The sequence below is a fragment of the Opisthocomus hoazin genome, chromosome 20 (genome assembly GCF_030867145.1).
Source record: "Opisthocomus hoazin isolate bOpiHoa1 chromosome 20, bOpiHoa1.hap1, whole genome shotgun sequence".
NCBI lineage: Eukaryota > Metazoa > Chordata > Aves > Opisthocomiformes > Opisthocomidae > Opisthocomus > Opisthocomus hoazin.
The window spans coordinates 5,187,117-5,203,492 of NC_134433.1; the positions used below are offsets into that span (position 1 = coordinate 5,187,117).

Genomic DNA, 16,376 nt, shown 5'->3' on the forward strand with positions numbered 1-16,376 from the left:
ACCAGTGTTCCACCACCACGAGAGCTTCCAGCCACCACCAGAATGTCCCACCACCAGACGTTCCCACCAACAAGAGTATCCAACCACCAGAATGTCCCACCACAACAGTGTCCAAACAACAGAGCATCCCACCACTACCAGAGCTTCCAGCCACCACCAGAATGTCCCACCACCATGACAGTGTCCAACGACCAGAATGTTCCACCACCACGAGAGCTTCCAACGACCACTTAGACTTTCCCATCACCATGACAGCGTCCCACCACCAGACCTTCCCACCACCATGACAGTGTCCCACCACCAGACCTTCCCACCACCATCGGAGCTCCATAGGGTACTCTCATTTTTCCAGGTTGAGTCTCAGACCACACAAACCGGGCGGTCCCAGACCCAAGCAGGTGCTCCCTGGGCTCACCACAGGCCCGTCTTGTCACACTTTCTGCCTCTTTGGGCTCTTTTAGCCCAGAAGAGTCTTTCTGGTAAGCATGGTGCTGTCACGAGCCTGGCAGGTTCGGAGGCGAGGAGGGAATAAGCCTGCACTTGCAGAAACATGGGTAAAATCTTCATTTCAAAGGTCATTTCACAGATTAAGCTTTTCTTAAGTAAAGTCACTTTCAAAAAAAAAAACCCAAAAAACCCCAAAGTTTCTATAAAAAACCCTCAGAATGAAGAAGTTTGACAAAAACTGTGGATGACCAACATGTGGAAGATCTGAGGGCTGTCCGGCAAGTTCCCTAAACTGGAGAGAAAGAGAGAATTATGCGAAAAAAAGGGGAAAAAACCCAATCGGGAGTAAGAAAGGAAACTGCACAGGGGCGAAGACTCCGCAGGACGAAAAGCCAGGCAGGGGCCGAGCTCCTGACACCACGCGCCGTGCCATCTGCCCGCAGATCAGGCGAGGACGACGGCGTGGCCGCGGCGGGAGGGCTGGCGGTGGGGCCAGCGCGGCGCTGGGTGCCGCTCCTCCGGCCGAGCCCACCACCCTCTCCGGCTCTGCCCTGCCCGGGCAGCGCCGCTCTCGGGGATCCCGGGAGCTTCGGGGATCCCGGGGGGTCGTTTCCCGACACAGGGGACCGGGCAGGCAACCGCAGGCACAGCCCAGTCCCGGTTCCAGCTCTGGCGCGATAAATAATTGATTTTTGAGGTAACCTGAGCGAGGAAGGTGAGCGGACTCCCCGCGTCATGGCACGTCCATCACTCGCTCCTGACGTTTCTCGTTCTGTGATAAACCCCCCTCGGGCCTGATCCGTGGTGTCCATTCTCACCACGTCGCTCCCACTCCGGTCTCATCCAGGTCCCGCTCCCCCCGCTCCAGGCTCCCCCCCAGCACGGCCGTTCCCGCCCCCTCCACCTCTGCCCCTCTCCTGCCTCAGTTTCCCTTCCTCTCCCAGGGCGGGTCAGGATGGCATCGCTTCCCCTTTGCCTTCCACGCCGGACACGGAGGAGGGGTGAGATGTCCCCACTCCTCCGCTGCCATCCACCCCTCTCCACCCTCCCGTGGCTTGGCCCGGCTGCCAAGCACGCCCTTTCCCCAAATCGCCAGCTTTTTACCCCAAAGCTGCCCCCCCCAGCTCTGCCACCACCCTCCCCTCTGCGCAGGGCATCGAGCCGTCACTCGGCACGGAGGCGAAGGGCACCAAGGCCCCATCCAGGCTCTCCGGACGCCGCCGGGGAGCAAACCGCGGCCGCTGCTCCAGGCGTCGGGGCCCGTCCCCAGGAGCCGCCCGCAGGGACGGTCCCTGCCCCGTGCCCTGCCCCAAGGGGGGCAACACCCGAGGGGGTGAGGGGCCCCGCTCGCCCTGGAGCCGCACCGCGTCCCCCCGGGCGGTGGGGACAGAGGCTGCCGGGTCCAGAGGGTGCCTCTGAGGGGAGACGCAGGATGGAGCCCAGCGGGGAGGGGGCACCGGCCTGGTCTGGGAGGCCAAACCCCTCAGGCGGCCACTAAGTGCCCCCTGCCCGGGGCCGGCTTTGCCCCCCGGCCACAGCCGAGGGCAGAGGGGAGCCCCCAGCCCCACCGGGACTGCACCCACCGCCCCCGGGCCCACCCTCGCCACCGGGGAGAGGCTCGGCCACAGCCCGGACCCCCGTCCCCTGCCCTCATGGGGACCCACTGCCCTCCTGGGTGAGGCTTTGCGGGCTCCGCCCACTGATCCAAGCCCCGCCCACTCTAGGCATCCCCACTTACCTGGAGCGGCCCCGCCCACTGGAGCCAACCCAGCTCACCTGGGCCGGCCCCACCCACTCAGGCGAGCCCCGCCCACTCAGCCAAGCCCCGCCCACCCGCACAAGCACCACCCAGTCATGCCAACACCAACTTGCCGGCCGACTGGCGTTAGCCCCGCCCACCCAGATTAGCCCCGCCCCCGCGGCTCACCTGGGCTGACCCCGCCCACTCTAGTAAGCCACGCCTACCCACAATAGCCCCGCCCAGGTGGGTCCGCCCCACCCGATTTAACCAATTCCAACTATCTGGTGGGCTCCGCCCCTCCCTCCGGCCACGCCCCCTGGGGTGTCTCCCCCCCGCAGGTCGGCACCGCCCGCCGGGCCGGCCCCGCCCCGCGGCCCCGCCCCGCACCTGGGCACGCTCGAAGCTCTCCCGCTCCGCCTCCAGGCCGCCGCCGCCCGCCCGCCGGCTCAGCACCTTGGGCAGCGGGTTGGACACCTGCTTCATGGAGCTGCTCACGCGGTCCATGGCCCCGCCGCGCCCGCCGCCGCCGCTCCGGCCCCGCCGCGCCCTCGCCGCCGCTCCGCTCCGGCGCCGCCGCTGGCCGGACCCCGCGCCATTGGCCCGCCCACTTGCCACTCACGCGTGGGCACGCCCCCCCCGGCCGGCACCGCCTCGACCCGGGCGGCTCGGCCCGCTGTCCCGCCCCTTCGCCCTCATTTGCGGCTCCCACTGCCACTCGGGAGGAGTCCCCTGGAGGCCCGGCCCCGAGCCGGCTCAGGCGGCCAGCTCCCGTGTCCTCCTCCAAGCTCACTGGCTCTGTCAGACGCCACTCAACGCCAGCTCCCGCCCCTCCGCGAGCCTCCCGCCCTCTATCCCGCCTTCGGGGACCGCTCCCTTAGTACCGCCCACCTCAGCCCTGTGGTCACGCCTCCGTGCCATCGCGCTGTGATGATTGGTCTCCGCGCCTGCTGCTCACACCCCCCCCGCCCCGCCTCTCGCCTGGCCCGTGCGCGGCGTGGCGCCCCCTGGCGGCGATGGCGGGGGGGGGTCGCTAAGGGCCGGGGCCGGGGTCGGGGTTGGGGCCGCGTTGCGAGGCCGCTGGGGCCCCGACCCCGGCCGGGAAGGGCTCTGCGGGGCCCGGCCCAGCCCCGGGGCCACGCGAACCCCCCCGGGCCTGGGGACTCCCGGTGCCGAAGTGCTCCGAGCTGCGGCCACAGCGAGCAGGCCCGGGAGGGTCCCACAGGCCCGGGCGTGCGGCCTGCGCGGTTCCCGCTGCGCTGAGGCCCTGCCCCGGGCTCCGGGCCCAGCCCCACAGCGGGATGCGGCCTCTGCCCACCGCCCCCGGAGCCCGGGGTGGCCGTCGTCCCCCTCCCCTCCTCTCCCGGAGGAGCCCGGGAGCGCTGCAGGGTGGCTGGGCTGCGCTTGCCCGGCGTCGCTCGGCGTGCGGGGTGGGTTCAGGCCGCGCAGCACTGCCCGGGGAGACGGCACCCATGGGGGCGGCTGCAGGGGGGCTGCCTGGGCCTGGGCCTGTTGTGCCGTCCACGCTGCAGGTGGGGAGCTGCGGGGAGGGCTGTGCCGGGGCGGGAGGCAGCCGCAGGCACAACTGGCGGAGCGGGGCGAGGAGGGCAGCGCGTTCCTCTGGAAGCATCGGCAGAGGGGCAGAAAAATGGTTACAGGCGACTGAAGAACAGTGGAGAGAAGCGGGAGAAGGTTTTCTCTTCCCCGGAACAGCTGGAGGATTGATGGCCGAGATGCTCCTTCACCGGATCCAGGCTCTCGTCTCTGGTCCCCTCCCCCGTCAGAGACTTGTGCGGGGGCCTCATCTTTGCCCTCTCGCAACCCAGCCATGTGCTGAGCTGTGGCCGGCTCCTGTGGATTTGACCAGGAATCCCATCCCGCACTGGAGGTGAATTTCCCACTGGGAGCTTTGCCAGAACTTGAACATCTCTGCACAGTTCGGACGTACCAGCAGAGAGGCTGATCACTCTCGGTCTGCGCCCCGGTCAGTCCCCGACGGTGGCACAAGGGGCTGTGCCGGGGTCGTGCCAGCGGAGTGCCTGGATCCTTCAAAGCAGGTCACGCAGGATCGGTGTCTGTGCTTCAGGTGGGGAGGAGCTGCGCGAAACCATCCTGCCTGCCGCTGCCAGGGCTGATGGGGCAATCTGGGAACGGCTGCTGAGGATGTGGGCTCCCAGGAGCTCTGGTGCAAGCAATTCTCCCTGCGTAACTCATTTTTGTGGCTTATTTTTCAGCCAAAACGATGGCCACACGAGCACTCCTCTGGCTGCCCGGTGGGATGCGTGAGCAGGCTGTTTGCATGCCAGACCCGGCCCGTCTCTGTCCCTTGGATATCAGGTTTGGAGCTGATGGGAAATGGCTTACGCTGCGCAGGAAGGCCACCGCCTCCCACCCCAGCTTGTCTCGACTCCCTGGCTGCCTGCTCTCTAATGTGCTTTCTGGAAACCTGCCTCCTTCCTTGGGGCTGCTCCCAGAGGAGGGTTAATGGGTTTGATTCAGCCACTATTGCAGTAAGGTGATTAATAATTGAAGAAATGAAGTCATTGCCAAATAGAGATGGAGGAAAGAAAGAGCAGAGGAGGGCGTTCGATGAAGGACAGCAAGGTCCTTGTGACCTGCCCACCTCTCCCACCCTTCGGCCCGGCTGGAAGCGTCCTGCTCCTGCGTGACCTCTCCAGCGTGCAGGCCTGGGCCCGGGGGGCTGGACCTCAGCTTGTGTTATCTGCTCCCTCGTCTCCTTCCACAGCCAGGGCCGAGTGCCCGTACTGGGACCTGGGCTGGCCAACTGGGAGACGCCTGCCTGGGCAGGAGCAGCGGCAGGCGGCTGGGTGCGGGCCAGGACGGGCTGCTTCTGCCGGCTGCTCCTGCTGCCTGCAAGCCAGGGGCTGCGATGGAGCCGGGATGCGGCCGGGATCCAGCCCGCGGGCAGCTGGTCAGACCAGCCTGGGCCGGCCCAGTCCACCCAGTGGCTCTGCTGGGGCTCTGGCCCAGGCTGGGCTGCTCTCAGGGATTCTCAGAAGAGAAGGCTGCGAGGGGACCTTATAAATGCCTACAAATATCTGCAGGGTGGGTGTCAGGAGGATGGGGCCAAGCTCTTTTCAGTGGTGCCCAGTGACAGGACAAGGGGCAATGGGCACAAACTGAAGCAGAGGAAGCTCCAGCTGAACATGAGGAAGAACTTCTTCCCTCTGAGGGTGATGGAGCCCTGGCCCAGGCTGCCCAGGGAGGCTGTGGAGTCTTCTTCTCTGGAGATATTCAAGACCCGCCTGGACAAGGTCCTGTGCAGCCTGCTGTGGGTGACCCTGCTTTGGCAGGGGGTTGGGCTGGGTGACCCACAGAGGTCCCTTCCAACCCCTGCTATTCTGTGATTCTGTGATTCGGGGGGCTGCTTTCCAGTGGGAGCGGGTGCCTTGTTTTTAGGCAGGTGGAGAGATGCCCTGGGAGAGGGGAAGGCACGGGGCTGCTGCTGTGTGGGGTCTGCTCCTCGGGTTCCGTGGGGAGATGAGGGGGGAGGGCTGGGAGTGAGCAAGGCAGAGGGAAGGCCCATGGCTGGGTTTCATCTGCTCAGATGCTCTGTCCTCTTCTTGCTCCTGTCCAAGAGGCTGCAGTCCAGTCCTGGAGGCAAAGGGGGGTGGCAGACCCTGTCACTGGGGTGCCTGGCCTGTGCGGGGACAGAAGCTGCCTCCCCCAGTGCCACCCACCCCGGTGCAGCCGCTTCCACGTTTCTGGGGCAGGAGGCCTTGGGCTGGGGCTGTGGAGCACGGTCACCTTCCTTGCTGGCAGTAGCTACCTGGGGTGTCTGCACCTGAGTGTCTTCTACAGGGAGCAGACCGTGGGAGTTCTGCTGGGACGGGGAGAGGCTGGCGTGTCCCCTCTCGCCTTGCCGAGTGCTCAGCAGTGTGTGACGCCCGCCGAGCCCTGGCTTGGGCTGGGCAGGGGGGCCTGGAGCTGGTCCTTCCCCTGCTGTGGGGCAGCCTCCCCTTGCATGCTCGGAGGCTCCCACCCATCACCCATCGCAGTCCTAAGGGGGGCTGCTCCCTCTCCGTCAGCGCATCGCTTCTCAGCTTGGTCCGAACCCAAAGGACCTGCAAGAAAAGGGGAAGAAGAAATGGCAGGAGGGGGGCCAGAAGGGACCGCGGGGGCTGTGGGCCCTGACTGGGGCTGGGGGATGCTCTTTTCCCAGGGGCTGGAAGCTGGAGGCTCCCTCTCCAACCCCTCTCCCCAGCCCGAGCTGGGAGAGTCGCAGGGTGCTGCTGCAACACCCCTCACCCTCCCGTGGCCTGGCCCATGCTCAGGGAGAGCACAGATCCCCCTTGTTCCAGCAAGAAAACAGCGGCACAGAGCTCGCCACAGTCCCTCCTCTGTCACCCAGCCGGCTGCGCCGGCGCGGGCGGGCACAGGGCTCTGCGCAGAGACCTGGCGCCTTGCCCCGCCGGAGGTGGGCTCCCAGATGGACCCCTTCCAGTCGCCCTTTTAGACACCCAAGGTGCAACCTCCTGAGCCCACCGGCGCAGAGGAGCCGTCCCTGGATAGCACATCTGGAAAGTCATGCAGTGGGATGGCAGGGAGGAATCTGCACGGGGGGGACTGTCATCTTTTCATCCCATTTTTCGAATGCTTTGGGCAAACCAGATGCTGCTGCTGGGTCCTTGGCCGCTTGTGCTATCAAAGAGCACCCGGGCTGCTGCATGGGGCAGTGGGTGGCGAAGGGAAGGGACACTGCTGGTGGGGGAGGGCCAGCTGCCGCCGGGGAGAGGGGCCGAGGCAGAGCAGCTGCTGGAAGGGGGTCACAGAATCCCAGCCTGGCAGGGGTTGGCAGGGACCTCTGGGTCCCCCAGCCCAACCCCCTGCCCAAGCAGGGTCACCCAGAGCAGGCTGCACAGCACCGCGTCCAGGCGGGGCTGGAATATCTCCAGAGAAGGAGACTCCACAGCCTCCCTGGGCAGCCTGGGCCAGGGCTCCCGTCACCCTCAGAGGGAAGAAGTTCTTCCTCGGGTTCAGCTGGAGCTTCCTCTGCTTCAGTTTGTGCTCGTTGCCCCTTGTCCTGTCGCTGGGCACCACTGGAAAGAGTCTGGCCCCGTCCTCCTGACCCCCACCCTGCAGATATTTATGGGCATTTCTAAGGTCCCCTCGCAGCCTTCTCTTCTCCAGGCTGAACAAGCCCAGCTCCCTCAGCCTCTCCTCGTAGGAGAGATGCTCCCGTCCCCTCCTCATCCTCGCAGCCCTAACGGGGAGGGGGTCTGTGAGAGGACTGCTCGGCTAGGGAGCATGAGGGTCCTGGGCGAGGTCTCCTGCTTCCCCAGGCTTTACGAGGAGGGCTGTGACCCCAAACATCACCAACTGTCTTCTCTACACTAAAGCCTCAGCAGCTGCCTCCGCTTGCCCAAGAATTCAAAAGCAAAGCCAAGCGTGGTTTGCACCCAGAGCTGCAGGAAAGGACCCGAACCCCACCTTGGGCTGCGGTTCTGCAGGGGTGGCTGCCTGGGTGAGGGTCCTGCTCCGGAGCTGGCCCCGGAGGTGGGAGGCGTTTGCCGTCTGCGCGAGGGCTTCCCGTTGGGTGGGTGGTGGGTCCCGCCGGAGCGCTGCACCGAGCCCCCCACGCTGCCACCCCACCCGGGCTGCCTGTGCCGGGGGCAGGGGCTGGGGAAGGCCGGACTCTCCCGAGGGGGGACGTGGCAAGCGGGCTTTGCCTCTGCGTAACGAGACGGCCTTTGGCTGCCAGAACGCGATGACTGAGAAAGGGTTTTCTGTGTGACCGGGGGTGTGCAGGGCTGTCTGCAGGACCCCTGTGCTTGCTGCAGCAGAGCGGGGGTAGGGAGGGGGGCAGGGGCTGCAGGAAGGCACGGGCTGGAGAGCCGGAGAGCCAGTCTGTCCCTGCCGCCGCTTTGTCGTGTGGGCATAACCCAGCGTTCACCAGTGCTCTTGTGGAGCACCGGTTTTATTTGCCACGCTCCCGACACCCTGCGGCCTGCCTTGCAGACTCACCCGTGCCTCCAGCTGACGGCGACAGGAGGCAGGCTCTGCAAGCGCACAGCGATGCCAAGCGCTCAGAAATGTCGGGTCCTGGGCGGCTCACAGCTGGCACCCGAATGGTTTTGCTTTTCGTTTCTCTGAGCCAGCGTTGCCATCGCTAGAACAGTCCCACAGTGCTGTAGCTGCTGGGCGAACCCTGCTGAGCTCCGGGGCGGGTTGGTGCCCGGTGCTGAGGCATCTTCGGGGAACCGAGGGTACGTAGGTTTGGCTGTAATTTGGCAGAGGCAGCCTGCGTCTGTCCTTGGAAGGACTACCGAATTTCTGAGGGCCACGTGCTGACGCGGCAGCCGGCCACCTCCTGCTCTGGAGGCTCTTGGTCCAAAAGCGAGGCTTTTCTAGGCACCCCCAAATTTGTCTTGGAAAACAGCACAAACTGCAGCAATATATTTCTGCCTTGCTGTGTGCTGAGAAATGCCTGGTGTCTTTCTGCTGACATTTACCCAAAATGCTCATCTGGAGGCAAGTTTGCAGATGACACCAAGCTGAGTGGTATGGTTGAGACACCAGAAGGACGGGATGCCATCCAGAGGGACCTGGACAAGCTGGAGAGGTGGGCCTGTGTGAACCTCATGAGCTTCAACAAGGCGAAGTGCAAGGTCCTACACCTGGGTCGGGGTAATCCCTGGTACCAATACAGGCTGAGGGATGAAAGGATCAGCCCTGCTGAGAGGGACTTGGGGGCACTGATAGACAAAAGGCTGGACATGAGCCGGCAATGTGCGCTGGCAGCCCAGAGGGCCAACCGTGTCCTGGGCTGCATCAGCAGAAGCGTGGCCAGCAGGTCGAGAGAGGTGATTCTGCCCCTCTACTCTGCCCTGGTGAGACCTCACCTGGAGTCCTGCGTTCAGCTCTGGAGCCCTCAGCACAAGAAGGACATGGAACTGTTGGAGCGGGTCCAAAGGAGGGCTACAAAAATGATCCGAGGGCTGGAGCACCTCTCCTAGGAGGACAGGCTGAGGGAGTTGGGCTTGTTCAGCCTGGAGAAGAGAAGGCTGCGGGGAGACCTGATTGCAGCCTTTCAGTACTTAAAGGGAGCCTATAGGAAAGATGGGGACAATCTTTTTAGTAGAGACAGCAGTGACAGGACGAGGGGTAATGGTTTTAAACTAAAACAGGGTAGGTTTAGGCTGGATATAAGGAAGAAATTCTTTACAATGAGGGTGGTGAAACACTGGCACGGGTTGCCCAGAGAGGTGGTGGAGGCCCCATCCCTGGAAACATTCCAGACCAGGTTGGACAGGGCTCTGAGCACCCTGATCTCGTTAGCAGTGTCCCTGCTCGCTGCGGGGGGGTTGGACTAGATGACCTCTAGGGGTCCCTTCCTACCCCAAACTTTCTATGATTCTATGATTCTATATCCTGATAGATAAATTTCAGTCCAGGGATTTCAGTCCAACCCCACAAGCTACACTACAGACCTTACAGTCCTGTAGGACCAGCTGTCCTGGGGAATCAAACCTCAACTGTGCCAGAGGATGGAGACTAAGGGTCCATCTAGCCCAGCATGACTACCTCCAGCTGCGGCCACAGCAGACCCCTTGAAGAGAAAGGCAAATATTTGTGCTGCCTCCCCTGAGTGCACTCCCAGCCTCCAACCATTCTCATTTTACAAATCTTCTTGAGCTTATTGCTTTGAAACACAAGCCGCAGCTCAGACACACGGAAATTTCCTTGCGATCACCATGTCCCTTGGCAAGGAGCTCATCGCGTGAGGAGCTGCTCCCTTCTGTTCCTCCTGAACCTGGCTCTCGCCAGCTGCATCTGATGGTCCATGGTTCTCGCTCTGGGAGAGGCAGTGAGTAATCGCTATTTGTCCCTCTTTCTAGGCCACTCATCATTTTGCAGTCTTCAGTCATATCCCCGCTGGCAAGGTTCTCTTTCCCATGCTGGAAGGTCTCGATCCCTCTGGAAAGTGCCTCTTCTTATCTGAGATCTCGCTTGTCTTCCTCAGAGCCGCACCACCTTGTGCTCACTGGCTACCTTCAGTCATTCACTGATTTGTTCCCAGTTGAAACCAGAGTTTCCCACGTTAGTGATCTGGCAGCTCCCAGGGGCCCCGCGATAATGTGATCCCCCAGACGTGAGTCCGACCGAGGAGTCGGTGTGGTGGAGCAGGCTGCCTCCGGAGCTAAGAAAAGACTTCCTCCTGCATCCCAGATCTGTTCTGGTGATGCATCCAAAGATACCGTGTGTGGTTTCTATCGAAAGCTGAAACACACCATAAGGCAGAGGTTTTACAGACTCCATAAATAGCTACTGTTTAGGATGTATGATATGGAGGAGGCTTTAGAAATCAAAATATTTAGAGATTTGCACTATTTGTCTTGGCAGGAAGGAGCAGCCAAGACTGAAATTTGAAATCTTCCTTCAAGGAAGGAACAGAGTTGAGGAAAACAGTGAATAGGGGGAATAACAGAGGTGTCAAAACCTCCAAGAATTCCTTTTGCGATGAATGGAAGCAGGAAACACAGCCCAGTCTATCTGAAAGGGGAGAGAATGGGTTGAAAATGTCTGGGCACTTCTATATTCCTGACAGAAAATACTGATTTTTCAGAATGAATGCTGACATTTCCATCAAACCCGTGTTTGGATATTGCGAGAACATCCAGAACGTTCAGCTAAAAGCAGCTCCAAGCTGGGCTGTGTTGGTGTGAGCTGCATCAGCGAGGACGTCTCCAGCTCATTCCCCAGCCTGTTCTCCTCCTCTCAGTTTTATTCTAGTCCCCGTGTGGGGATGTGTAACAGGAGCGTTACGATCGCTCTGGGCAGGGAATGCTGGGTCTGAAAGCACTGGCAGAAACGGCAGGAGCAGAGCTACCAGCGTGGGAGACGCTGGTGACGCCCAGGTTAGCAGGGCGTCAGCGCGTCGTGGTCGTCTTGGGTCGTCTCGTCCCGCTCCGATCCCAGTCTCCGTGTGGTTTCCCAGTCTGCCGCTCGGTCGGATCCGTCTCCGAGCCCGTTTCCAGCACCGCCAGCCTCAATCTGCCGTCTGGTGCCTGGGGCGGGGGTGTCAGCCTTGGTCTCTTCGCTTGGGCACGTCAGGCTGTTGCGTCTCTGTGTCTCAGGCAGCCCGGCCGTCACCCGTGCGTGGCCAACCCCATGGGGCCGGGGTCTGCAGGGGGCCTGTGTGGTCCAGGCGGCTCCTGCCCATACACCCCGCTCCCTGCCTGGGAGCTCGCCTTCATCTGCGCCTTCTCCAGCATCCCTGAGCTGCAACTGGGCAAAAAGGGTGCTGAGAGCTCCCGGAGGCGGGGGAAGCGTGGGTGCAGGGCGAGGGGAGTCACTTCGGGCTAGGCTGGAGGTGCAGTGGGGCTGAACTGGGCAGGGGATGGAGGGGAGCTGCCGTGTCTCTGCCCCAGACATCCTGCAGCACAGCTGGACACACGCCGCAGGATGGACCAAGGGATGGACCAGCAGCAGGCTGACATCTTCCCAGCCCCTCTGGGTGCAGTGGTCCAGCCCAGGACATCGGTGGTGGGTCCTCATGCCGCTGGTGGTGCAAGGCTTCGTCCTAGCATCTGAGTGGGCTCTGGAGCACAGGACAAGGGAGATTTTAGAGCAGGCAGGATCCCAGAGGAATCCTGAGCTCCTCGGCTGTTCAGAGCGAGGCACCGTGAGTCCTTCTCTGCCGTAGGCGAGTAGAGCCTCATCCTTGATTCATGCTGTCTTGAGTCACTGTCGCTCTGGGAGTTTAATCCCTTGGCGTGATCTGGGATGGCACCAATCCCATCAGCGGGGAAAGAGAAATGCAGAGAAGCGAAAGGACCTGCCAAGGCCTTCGCTGCTGCGAAGGCGAAGCTGGGGACTGAGCTGTGACAGCTGCCGAGAAGCTGTGGGCCGTGGGCAGAACGGGGGCTGCCTTCTCGCTGTGGGACGGGAGATGCCTGGCCCAGCTAAGGAAGCGTCTTCCCAAGAGCCCCACCGGCAGCGTGTGCCCTGGGGACCCCGGGCTCGGCGGGCAGACCCTCCCTGGCCGCCCGCTCTCCAGGCTTGCACGGGCTGCCCGCCTCCACGAGGCACCCACGCGTGGGCTCACCCTGGCTCGGTTTCGCTCACGCTTCGTAACGCAGTGCTGCAGAGAAGCAAAAGGCTCCGTGTAAAACAAACCCTGCAATGCCACCTAGCCCACGCTTCCTGACAAGTCTGGCTCCGTTTTTCAGAGTTCAGTCTACTGAGACGTGAGGATGGTCTGCATCATCCCCTGGAGAACTTGGGAGCCCCGGGCCTGGAATCAGCTCTCCTTTGGCTGGTCCAGTGAATCTCCTCATTTCCCTTCTAGTTCCTCTTCTGGGTTTCTTCAAGGCCACCACTTTGGGCAGTGGTTTCTGTTTTGCAATCATCCTCCTCCACAGAGGAGCTGGGTACCTTTCTGTGCTGGACCATCGTGAAAGGCAGCCTGCCCGTGTGGCTTTCCCACTGCGGTTGTGGTTGTCCAGCCCTGGACACTTTCATTGCCACCATGAGTACCTTGCTCTTCCGCTGCTTTCCTGAGCCTTCATCCACCAGCCTTCGCCTGGAAGCCAGCAGAGCTCTTCTGTAGGGACGTAGCGTTTCCAGCAGGCGTTTTTCTGCCAGCACAGTGACACCGTTTCTGCCCCAAACAACACGACCTAAACCAGCGAATCTCTTTTCAGTGGTGCCCAGTGACAGGACAAGGGGCAACGGGCAAAAACTGAAGCAGAGGAAGCTCCAGCTGAACCCGAGGAAGAACTTCTTCCCTCTGAGGGTGCCGGAGCCCTGGCCCAGGCTGCCCAGGGAGGCTGTGGAGTCTCCTTCTCTGGAGATATTCAAGACCCGCCTGGACAAGGTCCTGTGCAGCCTGCTCTGGGTGACCCTGCTTGGGCAGGGGGGTTGGACTGGGTGACCCACAGAGGTCCCTTCCAACCCCTACTATTCTGTGATTCTGTGATTCTGCGTGTATTTGTGGCTGGTGGGACAACCACAAAGCGATGTCAGCAGGGCATGGTCTCTACACTGCTGGAACCAAGTAGTCACCTAAGCCACCTCTGCTGTGCCAGCACGGCCGTGAGCTTCTGACGCTCTTTGTAAACTTTAACGGCCGATTCTCGTGTCCATGGACACCATAGTGCTGTTTCAGCTGTCACTGGCGTTTCTGAAACTGCAGCACAGCAGTGGAACCAGTGTCGTAACGACGCGCTGTAAGCGATGGTCAGGGGCAGCAGAGGAGCCCGGGCCGGGCTGGCACCGCGCTGTACCCTCTGCTCCGCACGCTTGCGGACGGCTGGCTGCCTGGTCCCGTGGAGAGAGCCCCGTCTCCTCGGGGCGGTGCTGCGAGCGGGGCCGGGCACGGATGCTGTGTGCCCCAGCGCCCCGGGGAGCAGAGAGCCGGGGAGGGCTGTCCCCGCGCCAGCCGCCGCGGGAGAAGGGGACGGTCGCCAGTTCGGCTGTGGTGGAGACATTCGAGGAAACACGGGTGCGCGGCAACCACGGTCATCCTCCATCTCTGGCCATCATGTGACTTCTGGGCAAAAGGTCCATCTGCTGATCTTCTGAATGGGCATTTCTAGGTTCTCTGCAGAGGCCTTTGGTCAGGGAAAGGAAAAGAGAGGTCATATCCTGCTCTCGGTCGTTTCGTGGTATCGTATTATTATATAACATGCCACATCAGGGCACTGCTGTCACCGGGGCTGCGGGCACTTCCCTCCGCAGGGCTGCGTGGCACCCTTGACACAGCACTTTTTCCATCATGTCAAGTCTTTCAGCAATGTTTCCGGCGCGTTTCCGTCCTCGCTCACTGTCTCCCGCTATAAAGCGGGCTGAACCTAGGGATCCCGCGTCACGCACGACAAGGGGCACCTGCAGCGGTCCACCCTGACTCCTACGATTTGTCTCCACCCAACAGCAGCATGAAGACCTCCGCAGCTGCCCTTGCTGTGCTTTTGGTGGCTGTCCTCTGCTACCAGGTGTCCTCTTCTCCAAGTGAGTCCAAGCTCTCCTCTCCGAGGAGCCCCCTCCCCTTTCTTTCTGCTGTATAAGGTCTGGTACAGCTTGGTGGCTCCCCCTTCCAAGCATCTGCTGCTGGAGAGGAGAGCCACGTCTCGCTGCTCTTTGGCTTCCCAAGGGAAGGAGGGCTGTGGTGGGAGCACGCGGTGAGAGCAGCACCTCCTCCAGCAGGAGCTTTCTGGTCTTCTGAAGAGCTACTGGAGAGAGTCCAGTGGAGGGCTACAAGGATGGTGAGGGGACTGGAGCATCTCCCCTACGAGGAGAGGCTGAGGGAGCTGGGCTTGTTCAGCCTGAAGAAGAGAAGGCTGCGAGGGGACCTAATAAATGCTTATAAATATCTGCAGGGTGGGTGTCAGGAGGATGGGGCCAGACTCTTTCCAGTGGTGCCCAGCAACAGGACAAGGGGCAACGGGCACAAACTGAAGCAGAGGAAGTTCCAGCTGAACCCGAGGAAGAACTTCTTCCCTCGGAGGGTGACGGAGCCCTGGCCCAGGCTGCCCAGGGAGGCTGTGGAGTCTCCTTCTCTGGAGATATTCCAGCCCCGCCTGGACAAGGTCCTGTGCAGCCTGCTGTAGGTGACCCTGCTTGGGCAGGGGGGTTGGACTAGATGACCCACAGAGGTCCCTTCCAACCCCTACTATTCTGTGATTCTGTGATTCTGTGACCCTGCTTCTCCCCACTGGCACTTTTCCTGGTCTGGTTTAATCGGAAAACTTAACTTCTCTTCCAGGTTCTGTCAATGTTTCTGGTCCCTGCTGCCTCAGATACAGTACCAAAGCGTTTCCCTTGAGCCGCGTGGTGATGTACGAGCACACGGGCAGCCACTGCATCCAGCCAGCCGTGATGTGAGTGGGTCTCCTGCGCCATTCCTGGGGGTCCTGCTCCACCGAAGGGTGACAGCGCCAGGAAACCCCACGTCACACCCCATCCTGGCAAGGGAAAACATCAGGCCGGGCTCTCCCGTGTTGGGAGAACAGCCTGGAAACATCTCAGAGGCCAAGCCCACATCCCAGGCAGCCAGTTTCTAGACCTGCCTGGTAGATTTGAGCCAAAAGAGCCTTTGCTGGTCATCGCCCTCCTCCCCAGATAGCAGGACCCAGGCAGGATGGTGTCCCGGCTGGGGTAGGTGTGCTGGGGATGAAGTGGCTTAAGCAGCAGAGAGCAGGACACCCGCAATGACATTAAGCCAACCCCCCCCCCCCCGTATTTCCCTGGGGCTGTTCTGCAACTATAGAAGTGTCTGGTTTGGTGGGGTTCACCAGTGGCAAGGAGCAGGTGGTCCCCATCTCCTCTCCTCTCCTCTCCTCTCCTCCCCTCCCCTCTCCTCTCCTCCCCTCCCCTCCCCTCCCCTCTCCTCTCCTCTCCTCTCCTCTCCTCTCCCCTCCCCTCCCCTCCCCTCCCCTCCCTTCCCCTCCTCTCCCCTCCCCTCTCCTCTCCTCTCCTCTCCTCTCCTCTCCTCTCCTCTCCTCTCCTCTCCTCTCCTCTCCTCTCCTCTCCTCTCCTCTCCTCTCCTCTCCTCTCCTCTCCTCTCCTCTCCTCTCCTCTCCTCTCCTCTCCTCTCCTCTCCTCTCCTTTCTCCTCTCCTTTCTCCTCTCCTCTCCTCTCCTCTCCTCTCCTCTCCTCTCCTCTCCTCTCCTCTCCTCTCCTCTCCTCTCCTCTCCTCTCCTCTCCTCTCCTCTCCTCTCCTCTCCTCTCCTCTCTCCTTTCTCCTCTCCTCTCCTCTCCTCTCCTCTCCTCTCCTCTCCTCTCCTCTCCTCTCCTCTCCTCTCCAACTGCATTTCCTTCTGCAGATTTACCACAGTCAAAGGCAGGCTGGTCTGTGGGAAGCCTGATGAGCAGTGGGTCCAGGACATCGTGAATCACCAGAAGGACAAGGCAGGCAGTGGCTGAGCAGTGCCCTGCTCCCTCCAAGCACCACCTCTGCAAGGACCTGCTCCCACGGGCACCTCCGAGACGTGTCCCTGTTTTCTTATTGCCTGTCAATTTGGCAGACTATTTAACACATGCTTAGCTCTTTTATTTAAGTTTATGCAAAGGCAATTTTAATTTATTTGGCATTTTTGGTGAAACTTTTCGTTCTAATTTGTACTGGTTGAGTTGAAGCTATTTCTGTGCAATAAAAAGGAGCAAAACCTGCAGCTTGTCCCACTGGCTCTCAGGATGGTGGGCAGCAGCGGCTGGGAGGGGGTCCGGG

At 61.6% G+C, this 16,376-nt stretch overlaps 2 protein-coding genes across 2 annotated transcripts in view; one reads left to right on the forward strand and one right to left on the reverse strand.

Moving 5' to 3' along the window:
* The window catches only part of HIP1 (huntingtin interacting protein 1), a 56,531-nt gene extending 53,796 nt beyond the window's left edge, over positions 1–2,735 (reverse strand). The window contains exon 1 of the mRNA XM_075440237.1: positions 2,576–2,735. Within this exon, the coding sequence (XP_075296352.1) occupies positions 2,576–2,692 (117 nt within the window). The 5' untranslated portion in view covers positions 2,693–2,735. The remainder of the gene's footprint in view (positions 1–2,575) is intronic.
* Positions 2,736–3,365: 630 nt separating this feature from the next.
* LOC142363748 (C-C motif chemokine 13-like) lies at positions 3,366–16,305 on the forward strand. The gene is made up of 4 exons (XM_075440343.1): positions 3,366–3,615; positions 4,420–4,522; positions 14,913–15,027; positions 15,973–16,305. Exons 1-4 carry the CDS (start codon positions 3,487–3,489, stop codon positions 16,070–16,072), a joined length of 447 nt encoding a protein of 148 aa, XP_075296458.1. The 5' UTR covers positions 3,366–3,486; the 3' UTR covers positions 16,073–16,305.
* The last annotated feature ends 71 nt before the right edge of the window (positions 16,306–16,376 follow it).